General features: G+C 39.2%; 1 protein-coding gene across 1 annotated transcript in view; it reads left to right on the top strand.

The window, feature by feature from the left end:
• LOC307145675 (LITAF domain-containing protein-like) overlaps nt 1-14,133 on the top strand; it is a 64,740-nt gene extending 50,607 nt beyond the window's left edge. The window contains exons 2-5 of the mRNA XM_079849065.1: nt 8,207-8,284; nt 13,304-13,378; nt 13,524-13,659; nt 13,739-14,133. Of these exons, the coding sequence (XP_079705191.1) occupies nt 8,212-8,284; nt 13,304-13,378; nt 13,524-13,659; nt 13,739-13,844 (390 nt within the window). The 5' untranslated portion in view covers nt 8,207-8,211 and the 3' untranslated portion in view covers nt 13,845-14,133. The remainder of the gene's footprint in view (nt 1-8,206; nt 8,285-13,303; nt 13,379-13,523; nt 13,660-13,738) is intronic.
• Nucleotides 14,134-14,618: the final 485 nt, after the last annotated feature.

Genomic DNA, 14,618 nt, shown 5'->3' with positions numbered 1-14,618 from the left:
CACCATACAATATTACACTTAATAAAAGCACATTGAAACTGCAGATATGTCTCAAACTGTTTTATTGGTTTTGTGGGATGGGAGGGAGAAAGAGAGCAAGAGAAAGTTGCATTAATAAATATTCATACTAAAGTGTTACTTGGTTAAATAAGTTATACATATACATATATATATATATATATACTGAGATCAGTTTTATCCAGCTGTTTGATTTTGTTTGGAGCCTCCTCAGCTCACAGTCAGCTCCTTTAGTGTGCAGTCTAGTTCAAGACTCCTTTAGTGTGCAGTCTAGTTCAAGACTCCTTTTGTACAGGGCCCTGACTGAGTCTGTTTCCACCTGAAACATAATTCCACCACAAACATGATCATTACAAGTTTCTGGAGGCTCATCAAATCACAAAAAGTTCCTTGATTTCCTACAAACACAGGATTGACTGTAATTTATGTTAAGTTTTTTAACCTTGTTCACATTTCTTCTGAAGCCCATTGAGGTAGAGGCCTCAGTTTCTGGGGCAGGTTGTGAAAAATCCTACAATAAAAGAGATGTGTAAGGGCCAGTCCCTTTTTTATGCCACACATTCAAATGTTTGCCATAATAAAAGCCCAGTGCATTCACATCAGCAACTCTGAGAACACACAGACAGAGTGTCATCATTTCCTCCACCCTAATAAATAAAAATAGGCCAATGTAAAGCATAACTGTTGTAAAGCAGGTTATGTTTGGTGTTCTGTCTGCTGCATACTGACCTCTGTGTGGGAGACTGTGTGTGTGTGTGTGCTGGCTTCAACAGGGACACTGTATTTCCCTCTGCAGAACATACAGTCAGCCATATTTAAAACTTAAAGTATAGTAATGTATTGCACACGTACCCAGTGTTACTTGCTTAGAGGAGCCAGCACCAGGGTCAGATTGTACAGCATCTGTAATCCCATCCATAATCGGCCGTCCCTTATTGCCTACTCAGAGCCAACTCCTCCACCACAGTGTATTCTGGTTTTCTGAATTTAATTCTTTATTTCTGTTTTCTGCAAACAAGTGTTTGTGATAAAATGTTCACAAAAGTAATAAAAGGTTGTGGTAAATACTCACCACTTTGAATTATATTTTTATATTTTGTATTTATCTGCTGCCAAGAACATTTGGAGTTGGGGTTGCATCTAAAAATCAATGAATATTAATTTTTCTTAGTACCGGTGCATGCACATTTTTATATAGGCTATTATAAAAATAGGCTATAGGCTATATTACACGTATAGGCTACACATACATACATAATTTTACATAAATATAGAACGTATTTGTTTAACTTACACATTAACAATCAGCAATCTTTCTCCATCAGTCTTCTCTTGCTTTGGCCACAGAGACCGTATTGTTTCGAGCTTCAAATACATATTTAAATTCATCGTAATTATGAATGATTATCTCTTGCTCCTCCGCGGAAAAATCGCGACCCGCGATTGGTTGTTCAGTGTCGACGTCACTCTTTTATGTGCACGCGCGCGTGGAGTAATCATAGCTTGAGGATCAAAGCCTGAGTTGACAGAGAAAGTTGATGAGCTGCATCATGGTACCAATAAAGCCTGATTGCATCGGTTTGGTTTTGTCAACTCAAAACTTATCCTGTAACCCCGAGTTTGTTCAGCTACCTTCATGGTACAGGCCCCAGCTCTGAGTCTTCTCCTATAATGCCTGATGAGTTTGGAGAACACCTGACAAGAGATCAGAGACCATTCCTCCATACAGAATCTCTCTAGATCCTGCAGATTCCCAGATCCATGTTGGTGCTTCTTCTCTTCAGTTCAGCCCACTCATTTTCTATATGGTTCAGGTCAGGGGACTGGGACGGTCATGGCAGAAGCTTCATTTTGTGCTCATTGACACATTTTTGTGTTGATTTTGAGTTTGTTTTGGATCATTGTCCTGTTGGAAGATCCAAACATGGCCCATTAAAAATACACAAGCAGACTAAACAAGGAACAGCTGACAAGACTTAACTAATTGGAAACCATAGAGACTAATGAGAACAGGTGCAGACAAGACAGAACATAATTGTGACAATAACCAAATAAATGTTGTTTTTTTTACCTAAACTCATAACATTACCGTTATTTATCACAAATAACTGGTATGTGTGTGTTTGTGCATATATATATATAAATTGTAATGCATGCTGGAAACCAGTTTTATGGTAGCTCCCAGCATACATTCTGTCACTGTTGTTGAGATTCATTTGCTGATTCTTGAGGTCTCTGTGTGTCTAAATATAGTAGCAGTTCAAAATGTTTTATGCACAATGTGTAACTGATTACCACAACAGTGCCGGACCTATTGCTATAGTATCACAGTGTTTATAAAACACAAACAAAAAGTGTTTGATTGTGTTTAATGACCGATCAGTGATTAACCTTGGGATGAGAGCTGTGAAGATCTAGAATACTCGATGATATTGTAACAGTTAAATGTTACTTATGGTGCTATTCTACTACCCACCATTAGCAGGGGACACTATTGTTCGTTTTTCACTATTTAGGCTAAGTTTAAATACAGGTATAGGGAGTAGAAGAAGAGAATGCTGTTTGGTAAGAGGAAAGCATGGCTTCCCTCTGGTAACCTTACCTTTACTGATGTCCTGATTGGGAAACGTACCGTTTTATGCTCAATCAAAGTAAGGTTCCTTTGTTTCAATGGTGGCTGTATAAAATGTATTCCATTGTTGTTGAGGTTTATACTAATGTTTAATATTTTGTTTGTAGAAGGACTCCTTTGACTTACCCTCTTTAATTGTACCAATGGTGCAGTTGCTACTGCATGGTACATGTTGGGAATAGAAAGGACTAATTTTTCCTGCATTATATCTCATATCTCATTGCCTTGGGTCATCGAAACGGGATATTAATCAAGAGGATAAGAACTGTTTTCTGCTTGTGTCTGGAATTGCTGTGTGGAGTATTGAATTTGTTCTGGACTGTTACCAAGGTTGAAGAACTACATTGTTTAGAAGGGTTCTTCTTTCATCTATGGACTGTGGCATATAAGTATCACCACATTCATTGCATCCAACATTCTTATATCATGACTATTCTTTTTGTATTTATTATTATTTTATTTTTTGAGTCATTTGTACTGTTGGATTATTATTGTACACTTCACTGTTGTTTTTCCCCATAATATATCTCGGCTAAGAAAATCAGTTTTCTGTTCTATTGTTTTCTTGACCTCAACCAGTTTAATGATTGTGACAAGTTGGTATGTAGATCCCTCTGATTTATTCAGATTTATAGTAAACATTTACTGACATTTAGAAGTACGAGTTTGTTATAATATCATCATCAATAAATACCCAAGAGATGTTTTTTTTTTTTTTTTTTTTGCCGTAATGATTGTATTTTAAAAACAGTGAGTCACAATAGACAGAGATAAACTAATGTTAAAAAGTTAAGGGTCAAAAGGGTTCTTTCCGTAAGAGTTGGGCCTTTTACAGATCTGTCAGCTTCATTTCGCCCCATTAAACATCTCCATATGGTTCTCCGTCCACCACAGTCCAGCTCACTGAGGTTATGGTCAATACAGGTGAGTGTTCAGCACCAAAGACTCGTCATTTCTGTTTTTATTCATGTTGTGAGATTCACACTTCATTGTAAACACTAGAGGGTGAAAGATGCTGAATGAATTGTAATAAAAACTCTTTTGAAAGCAATAGTGGTTACCAACATTACCTGTCCTCACTGCCTGGAGTAACATCTCAGTGGTTGCTCAATCTGCGCATCATTGTACTTATAAAAAATATTTATTATACACTCTCCATATAGAAATGTCATTACCCCAGATCAGGTCATGAGATCTTCCTGTAGAACAGCAGAATAAAACACCAAACCCACAAAGACAAATACATTATTGTCTTCGTATCCATTGGTATCCATGTATCCAGTTTCATTGTCCAGTCTTAATGTCCAAATACAAGAGTGTTAATTTGTTACCAGGATACATGCAAAACAAACATTGTGCACATTACAGGTGTACTGAACCTCTTCCATCAAAAATATGGGGTTTATCTGTATAACGTACGGCACGCAGTCCTCTTTTTAGTGTGTGTATGTCAAGCATTTAAGAGAATATAAAGGTCAACAGTCTGAGATTGAGCAAAACTGGAGAAGTTGACTGGTGTAAGCATGGTTGGGATGAGATGAGACACTGGAGGAGCTGTTAGTACTGGATATCGAGGTGATTTGTGAACATGTTCCCTCTGGTCATTCCATCAGGAACTCAGTTTATTTTGCATGATTTCATGAGGAACTTCTGAAAACACATTTGCATCAGCCTTCATACCTGTGATTCAGATCCACCCCTTATGTTGACCATATCCGTGCTTATTCTCACAGTCTCATCACTATCCCAGTGTCTTCATTGGAAAGAGCATCAGAATTTCCACAGCTCTCCGTTGACTACAGAAACACACAGGTATGTGTCATATTATGAGTATAGCAATTTTACATTTTAAAAAGATGGGGATCATATTCTTTACTTCCACAGTCACTTTGTGATGTTTGGATACAGATAATTGCTATATGAAAACCTGACATAAAGATAATAGCAATATTAAAGTCACTGGAAAAACGCTCCCCCACCTACACTTTTGCAAAACTCCAGAAACATACTTATACATACAATTCACTGCAGTTTCCTGCCGAATTGAACACTGGTGGCAGTAAAACTTTTCTACTACATAAATGACCCAATTTAAATACACATTCATCTTACCAGCAGTGAAGTATACCTTCATTTCCTGATCTCCTTCATCTATTCAGTACTGGTCTTTAGGCTTGGTGATCGAGGGGCAGGGATGGGCAGTATTTCAGATACATGTATTTAAAATACATATTTGAAATACAAAATATTATTTAGTATTTTGTATTTTAAAGCCTTTGAAAAAATCAAATGTAATTTGTGTTTAAATACATTTAAGATGAGTATTTTTGTATTTTCAAAATACATAAAATACTTTTTGCCAGTCAACCTCTTAATCAGGGTATTGATTTTGTGCATCGACTAGTTCAGACATTCACTAGCTCAGCATTGGATCAGCGTTTTTTTCTTTTCTTTTCTTTTTTTATAAGGTGAGAATGTCACGATCAATTCTACTTGTTGATTGAAGTTAAAATAGTGCATTATTCACTTCAGTTAACAAAAGAATAAAAGAGCACAGACAAGTGGGAAAATAGCGTAAGCCAATCAGTCTTGACTGGTTGTTGATTTTTATCAACTAGCTTGTCAAATGTGATTACTGCATGTTAGGGCTGGGTGATATGACACTACATATCATAGTGATGATATAAAGTGTGAATTGATGGAACTTTTTTTAAATCATTTACATAGATGGACCTATTTGTGGTGTAAGAAAATTTATCCGTGCAGCTTTTAGTGGGTGGGAATTATTGGAACGTTGGAGTGGACAAAGAAGCACTGATGAATGATACACCACAAAAATCTTCAGCTTTTAGACTTAGGCGGCGTTCACATATCGCGCCTAAAAACGCATAGAAAACGCTAGGCGCGCCGCGTTCTCCTTTTTCCAAAGCGCTCGGGTGGTTGCGCTCCGGAGGCGTCTGTCGTTGCTAAGCTTGGTTCTTGTCACGTGACCTGCGGTGCGCTTGCGGCATTCTGAAAAGTTGAGATGTTTTTATCTCGATGCGGCGCGGACGCGTTTGGAAAAAACGAGCGCGTCGCACCGCGACCGCGTCGCTTCCATTATGAGCGCGCATACCGCGCGCCTACATTTGAAATAACGAACTTGCGCGCGCAAAAGACGCGATATGTGAACAGGCCCTTATTGTACATAAAAATAATAATTAAAAAGGGGTAAACTCAAAAGAGTTTGAAATTCAGTTTATGCTGTGGAATCAAACCTGATATTGAGAATTGTGAAACCATGATATTGTTACTGTGAAGTAAAACTGAGATTTTGGTCATATCACCCATCCATATTCTTTGCTAGATAGCAGAAAAGGTTCCATTTTACATACAGTATGAATTTTTTAATAGTGTTCACCACAAGTAATAGACTACATTGTAACCAGAAGCCTATATAAATGGCTGCTATTTTGCATCATTTTATTTGTAATTGCCAGAAAGAAAGAAAGAAAGAAAGAAAGAAAGAAAGAAAGGGCAGAGATGAGGTTATAGGAATGAAAAGTCAGTAGGCCTATGACGTAGTTTCATCATTCACTGTGACCTATACCTGCACTGGATGGCCAATTTCACATGTATTTTATGTATTTTCAAAATACAAAATACTGTATTTGTATTTAAATACATTTTTTCACACAGTATTTTGTATTTGTATTTTAAATACATTTCCATGTATTTATGCCCATCTCTGTCGAGAGGAATAATGTCGTTTCAAACCTGTATGACTTTCTTCTGTTGAACTTAAAACATGGCTCATTGTTTTGTTTTGTTTGTATTTTTTGTCCATACAATGGAAGCCAATGGTCACTGAAACGGTTTGGTTAAAGGATTAGTTCACCTCAAAATGAAAATTTCCTGATAATTTACTCACCCCAATGCCATCCAAGATGTCCATGTCTTTTCTGAGGAAAACATTTCAGGATTTTTCTCCACACAGTGGACTTCAATGGCAACCAGAATGTTGAAGTTCAAATCAATGCAGTTTCAAAGGGCTCTGAAGTGCCTCAAAGGACTCTGCATCCCAGCTGAGGAATGGGGTCTTATCTAGCGAAACGATCGGTCATTTTCTAAAAAAAAATAAAAATGTATATACTTTTTAACCACAATTGTTTGTCTTGTGTTGGTCTGCGACGCACCACACATTGCGTCATCACGTTGCAGTGCCCTTTGAAACGGCGTTGATTTGAACTTCAACATTCTGGTTGCCATTGAAGTCCATTGTGTGTAGAAAAATACTGAAATGTTTTCCTAAAAATACTTAATTTATTTTCCATTGAAGAAAGAAAGACATGGACATCTTGGATGGCATCGGGGTGAGTAAATTATCAGGAAATTTTCATTTTGAGCTGAACTAATCCTTTAACAACTCTCTTTAAAAAATCTTCTTTTATGTTCAACTTAAAGGTGCATTGCGCACAAGCGGCAACCTCCCCGTCTCTCTCTTGAAACCAACACGGAAGTGAGTTAAACTGCAATTCATTGACTAGCCGCTTGAGGCTGTTGTCAGAAGTGAGTCAACTCTGCATCTCCCCCATGTTAAAATGCCAAATTTTACAGCAGAAAAAAACGTATTTACAGCCTGGTGTCTGTATGTGGCTTTGGTCTATACAGCTAAGTTTGCCCTTCATGACAACTGTGAGGGGGGTGAATTTTTTTATAACTCATCCGTTTAGTTGATTAATATTTAAAGTTCTGCATAATTAAGGGTGTGGCGTGGCCACTTGAGTGACAGGTGGATTGCCGCTGATGTCAATGCTAGCCGTTTGTCTGCTGTTAGCCGTCACTTCACCTCAGCAAATTTTAGCTGCTGAACTTGCCATCTCTGCAGTGTTTGTGCTTTTTTTCGGGATTATTTCATACAATTTAATACACCCATTACTTCGCCCACAAGCGAAACTGCAACCATAGGTGTGCACGCTCATGACGTCACGCCCAGTCTCAAATTCCGTCCCGAATTCCTCTTATTTATTGTACTGTACAGGATTATAGAGGCAATCGCAGTGATCAAAGAAGGGCTCATTCAGCCCATCAGGCAATTGTTTAAGCATGTATGAGTTAGAAAAACGGGTATTTTTAACATGAAATGTTGCGCATTGCACCTTTAAGAAAGAAACTCATAGGTTTGGAAAAACATGAGGGTGTGTAAATGATGACAAAAAAATTCATTTTTGTGTCAACAAACCCTTTAATATAAATTTTTACTGGTACAGATAAAAAAGTCATAATTATGACGTCAAAATTATAAAAATTTAATTTTGCAATTTGTTTACAGACATTTCTAATTCTAAATAGACTTTTTATCTCATATTTGTGACCTTTAAATTATGATTTAACAATAATTATAATAAACAATAATTATGATGTATGATTTTTTTTTCTTATGTGATGGAAATGGGCTTCCATAAATATGACCTCTAAACAAAAAAATAGAGAACTTGGAGAAAAGGAATTTTCAATTCTGACTTATAAACCTCATGTTGTGCCGCCATTTGTAAATCATGGCTTTCTGTTTTCCAGTTCCAATGGCTGTAGTTTACCCATCACCGGCCATGTCTTCATCCATCGTAACTCAGACAGTCCAGTCTTCAACTATTGGTGAGTGTTGATGTCTTGTGATTTGAGACTCTCTGTTTAAAGGGGTCATGACATGGATTATTTTATTATTTTAGAATATTCCATGAGGTTCACTTTTAATGTTTAAATGGCACAAAAAACAAATAGGCTTTATATATATATATACGGAATAATTTACAGATAAACCATTATGAAATAATTTGCTTATAGTTTGTGATGCAGAAACTGAACAAGCCTCCAGTCCAGTGTAGACAGCGTCAGTGATTATAATGGATTCTTTTTGCTTTTGACGCGACGCTCACATCCGTTGTAAGCAAATGTCAGCTGTTAAGCAACTGAATGCCAGTGGGCGGGGCATTCTGATGCCAAGATTTATAACTATTCGTCAATATATTGCATTAGAGGTAGTCATATGCATTTTCCCATGTGCCGTCGCAGATCCCTTATAATGAGGAGAATGTTTAACGCTATGATGGAGGTTTTATGCAGGATGTTTTAATGATACAAAGACCTCTTATACGTAAGCCCTGAAACGCAAAAAAAAAAAAAAAATCCATCAAAAAAAAAATTCTAGTATTTTGAGATTAACGTCGAAACATTTCGAGATTAACGTCAAAACATTTTGAGATTAAAGTCGAAACATTTCGAGATTAAAGTCTAAATATTTCGAGAATAAAGTCTAAATATTTTGAGAATAAAGTCGAAACATTACCAGAATACAGTCTTCTGTTGAAGTTGCGTGTGTGTGCATTCATAACAGCGCGCGTCCACTGGTGCATAGGGCGTGTTTCCAATTCTGAATTTTTTTTTGTGTGTGTGTGTAAAGAAATGCGCTTGTGAAGTCGAACTGCCTCGGACATGGATCTACACAAAATAGTAGCTTTTTACTTTTATCTAGGCTTTCAACAAAAAGAAAATTCGACAGGTGCCAATCTACCAACATGCATTACTATGACGTTGCCTATAGACGAGCACACAGACTCCACCAGAGTAGGTTCACAATCTGGTTGAAACTTTATGTAGCAGTGTTTTTGACGTGTTTTCGTGCTCGTCTATAATAGGCAACACTATCTGGGTCGAGAACACTTAACAGTAACCGCACTGTTTCCCTCTTCACCATAAATACGTTCTGGATACATTTTAAGTGCATCATTCTGTATCCAATCATTTGGCCGGATCCCGTGATTTCCTCAAATATAATAACCACTGGTGGTGGTTGAGGACAGCTTCCCTGAAATTATTGTAAAGCGCTTTTAAGTGTAGGCCAACAGTAGACATATGAAAGCGCTATATAACAGTCCATCCAGGATTTCACGATTTTTTTGTGTGATTTTTGCGATCAAAATGACTGATTTTGTGGTGGTAATTTCCAGAAATTTGTGAAAAAATTTGCGATTTTTATATTTTATAATTAGGACATCACATTTACCATAATAGTCAGATGTCAGATGCACAATAGTCATACATGACACAAATCATAAACAAAATGCATAAAGCTTGTTTATTTTGGTCTAATCAAATTCTCATCAAATTAACTTTTAAAACAACCTATGGGCAATTTTTCTACATGACCTATGTAAATATTTACAGCAGGTGTAGTAATTTATACTGTAGAACTGTGTGTAAATCCTGAGTTGAGGGGTCCTGAGCTGCAGAAGGCAACCACTTACTTATAGTGCGGCGTTTTGCATAGCGTCCCACTGCGTATAGCTACGCAATACGAAGTGACCGTTCGAAAGGGAACTACTCGGTTACTATCGTGACCTCAGTTCCCTGAGAGTAGGGAACGAGTATTGCGTAGCCGGCCGCACTATAGTAACCTAGCAAGTTGTCCCTTCAGTCATTAAACCGGCTAAAATGGCGAGACAGTAAAAGAATAATATAGGCTAAGAGGCGCCCGCGCCATTGGATGTGCAGTTGCCGCAGCACAGCCAATGAGTGAGCCAGACACTCACTGTGCTAGCTGTGCAGCTGCAAAATGCGTTTTACATTATAGGCTTCAATAAATCGAGGAAAAGGAGTTTCCCCTTTTCCCGCAACATCTGCATCCATGTAAAAATGCATTGAAACTGTAATTAAACGAGATATTTCAATTGGGTGATTATAATTTAATGTTTTGTGAGGTCTTTTTCATTATTGTGATTATTTTGCGGTTAAATTAGGAATTATGCAGGATCGCAAAAAAATGCGACATTTTCTTGATTTTGCGTTGTATTCAGCGATCGCAGAATTGCCAAAAACTGGAGGGACTGATATAAATGCCTCATTCATGCATTCATTCATTCATAAAGCTGGATATCTTGATCCAGTCTGAATAGTGTTTTCGCCTGTAGGCTAAAGTCTATTCCGGCGCAGTATATTTTATAACGTCCTATAGCCTAATGCCATGTTGGTAGTGTTATGTCCGCTCGGGACGAATTAATCTGTGTTCGTTTGGTAACGCCTCGCTGCTTGTTTAGGTTGCAGCTGTTTTGGTCTGAAATGTTTGGTTCCGGTTTGTCCGAAAAGTAAAGAGAGTTGCATGCATAAATCTCTCGTCCAGCGTCCTTTTTTATACACAACAATTGGCGACGAGGATGGCTGAATTTTCTCTTCCTCCTCCACCTCCTTTCCTCGCACTTCCCAGTGCGCCTACAATACTGTGGAATCACTGGCATCAGTCTTGAACACACTACACAGGCTAAAATCAGGGAGACGTTGCTACTCGAATCAGACGACTTGACACTAGCTAAGGCTGTTGCCATTGCATTCCAAATTGAAAGTGCAGCGGAATGTGCAGCTAAATTAACACGGACAGAATCATCATTAAGCCAAGCAGTATGCATAAGAGCACAGTCACATGAGCAGCAACAGCAGCAGCTATCTAGCTCTGGTTTGGATGTACCAGATACTGCCCCAGACCCAGTCATGCATCTCACAAGACAACAAGGGCCACGTCAGCGTCAAAGGCAGTTTTCCTGCGGTAACTGTGGATCAAACACACATGCCACCAGAGCCCGGCACTGTCCAGCTAATGACCAAACATGCCGTAACTGTGGCAGGAAAAATCACTTTGCAAAAATGTGCCGCTCTGCCCCCTCCAGGTCGGATGCACACACTCCCTGTGGTTCACTCACCATAATTCACCATGTAACATCGGGGCCCATGCAATTCAAGTCATGTACACTAGTGAATATAAACACAGTATGTATTCCCCTGCTGCTAGACACAGGTGCAACTGTCTCCCTCCTGAATGCCAGTACATACAATAAGTTCTTTCATTCCTGTCCACTGTCCACGCCCACTGCTGTCCTACATGGGTATGGTAACTCAAAAATTTACTTGTTGGGGTCCATCTCAGTGACTGTTAGCTATGGCACTAGGGTCTTGCCCTCCTTTGTCTTCAATGTGGCCCGACGAGGGGTGAATTTAATGGGGCTGGATCTGTTCATGGCATTGGGATTTTCACCCGGGACGGGATAATGTCATTGCAGACCTTATCTCTGTCAGTTCCTGCCCAGGCCCCGCCCACCAGCGTCAACCACATCGAAAGTGAGATTATTCTCACGCTACACACTCCACTTGAGTCCACGGTCACTCTACAGGAACTGAAGGCAGCCTCAGAACAGGATCCAGTCATCTCCCAGCTCTGCATCTACATTCATCAGGGATGGCCATGGGAATTACCAGAGGAGCTGTTAGCATTTTCTCGGGTCAAGCAGGAGCTCTCTTGTTGGAATGAGACATGTGTGGCGTGTGGGTTTTGCACCGTGATTCCAGGGGCCCTTCGCGCCTGTGTGCTGGCCATGGCACATGAGGGCCACCTGGGCATAGTGAAACTTAAACAGAGATGCCGCGACCTGGTGTGGTGGCCAGGCATAGACAAAGACATTGAGGCCCTTGTTAAAGAATGCCCAGCATGTCTTGTAAGTGGAAAGACTGGTCGTCGACCCCCGCCACCCCTGCAACCCCTGGCCTGGCCCTCAAAGCCATGGGAGCATCTGCAATTAGACATATGTGGCGAGATCCACGGTGCCCCCCCACTATCAGCGGTTCTTGGTCGTAGTGTATGATTTACACTCCAAATGGCCTGAGCTGACCACTACCGGCTCCGTCACCTCCCAGGTCATTGTGGACTTTCTGGAGTCTCTCTTCTCCCGCTGGGGCCTTCCACAGACCATTACCACCGACAGTGGTCCACAGTTTGTATCTGTGGAGTTTACTTCATACCTGGAGAACAGGGGGATTTGACACATCCGTACAGCCCTGTATCACCCACAGGCAAACGGCGGGGTGGAACGCTTCCATCAATCCCTAAAAAATGGCATCAGAGCACATCAGGCCCAGGGCTGTTCCTTTAAACAAGCCATACGTCTAACACTGCTACACTACTGTGCTACCCAGCATTCAACCACAGAGGTTTCCCCAGCCTCGATAATGCTGGGTAGGGAGTTACACCTACCACTGGACAGGCTCCGCCCCACCACAGTCCAGAACACACTCACACCAGTCAAAGCCTCAGTCACCCGCCGTCAGAAGCGGATGAAACAGTGGTTTGACAAGAAAAAGAGGGTCAGGATATCAGATATCGCAGATATTTTGTGTAGATCCAGTTTACACACACACACACACACACACACACACACACACACACGCACACGCATGAATGCCTGTGTGGCAATGTGAAATAATGGCAAGCACACACGCAACTTCTACGGAAGACTTTATTCTCGAAATGTTTCGACTTTAATCTCGAAATATTTCGACTTTAATCTCGAAATGCTAGAATTTTTTTTTTTTTTTACGTTGCGGTTCAGGGCTTCCGTACTAATATGTCAAAAGATCAAGGCAAATTTGATTTCTCATGTCACGACCCCTTTAAATGACAACCAGAACGCTTTAATATAAGACTATAACATGAATTAAAACTGTTTACAGGCTAAAATGTCCTTATCTCAAGGATTTTTTAAAGCTTTTAAAACAGTCAACAACACATAAAGGGCGCATCAGAAGCCAGATTGATTCTGTAGGTTTTCATCATGAGCTTTTTTTCTCTTTCAGCTCCAATGGTAATTTACAACCAACCGCCCGTCATGAACACCGTCACTCAGGTGGTCCAGTCTGCACCTCCCCCGGGTGAGCAGAAAAGCTCTAGTTTAATAAGGCTCTGCTTCAGTCAAACACTAGAAGGTTCATGCATGATGCATCTGAATAGAATAGTATGTTAGAGGTTTATGATCATATTAAATGCATTTCATCAATATGATCTCTTTATGTATAGTGATAGTGTTTCCACGTCCGACTGAAACTCCTGGGCAGATGAGATGTCCTTTCTGCCAGCAGCAGATCATCACACAGACGACATACACCAGTGGAATGATGGCGTGGGTAATCTGTGGTGTTCTTGGCATCTTAGGGTAAGGAACTATTCCCAGCTAACAAGGAACACTTTAAGAACTTTAAGAACGTGCTAATTCTCCTGTTTTTTCTGTGCAGGATCTGGCCATGTTGTTTGATTCCTTTCTGTATGAATTCCTGCAAGGACGTAAAGCATCACTGTCCAAGCTGTCAAAGCCTCGTCCATGTGTACAGACGCATGTAGCTGGTTCTGAAGCAAAGAAAACTTTTATGCCAGCATCATCTGGACATTACTGGACCTCCTAATTCAAAGAAAAATATCACAATGTCATGAAAAGCCTCATATGGGTTTCTTTTTCCTTCTTCAAGAAGGAAAATGAAACCCATATGGTCTCGTCACATCATGGTGTTATTTTTCTTTGAATTAGGAAGTCCAGTTGTATATACTGATTCTCCATATGATTTGTCTTTCTTGTTTTTCTTATTCTGTATGATAATGTTATGTAATGAAACAGAATATAAACTTTTTTTCCCCAACAATCAAAAAAACAAACAAGATTTGTTGTATTAGATTATGACAGGGTATTTCGGATTGAATTTATACAATATTAGACAACACAAAGGTTTTATATTATTTGGCTCTTTTTATTTGACTGCAACTATTCTCAATAAAGACAATTAACATTCATGCCTTTTTGTATGTTCCTCTATGCTGCATTCTCTTAAATACATTGTGAGTCAAGGAAAATAAACAATACTTTGACTGTCACTGACACAGCATAGATCTCTTGTAAATATTATGGATTATTATTAAATTTTTTTTTTTTTTTTTTTTTTTACAAAATGCAGCCTTTGTCAATCGATTCAGTTTCCTGATAACATAGGCTCACTTCTGTATACCATCAAAGATAAATATGTCAGGCTAGTAATAAAAAAAAAAAAAAAAAAAAAAAAATAGACAACAAATGGATAAAAAAAAAAAACAGCAGACAAAATGAAGAATGGAATATTAGCTTGT

Source organism: Squalius cephalus (genome assembly GCF_949319135.1).
Source record: "Squalius cephalus genome assembly, chromosome: 2".
Lineage (NCBI taxonomy): Eukaryota > Metazoa > Chordata > Actinopteri > Cypriniformes > Leuciscidae > Squalius > Squalius cephalus.
Note: the sequence above shows the minus strand (reverse complement) of the source record. Positions and strands in the feature narration are given on the sequence as shown.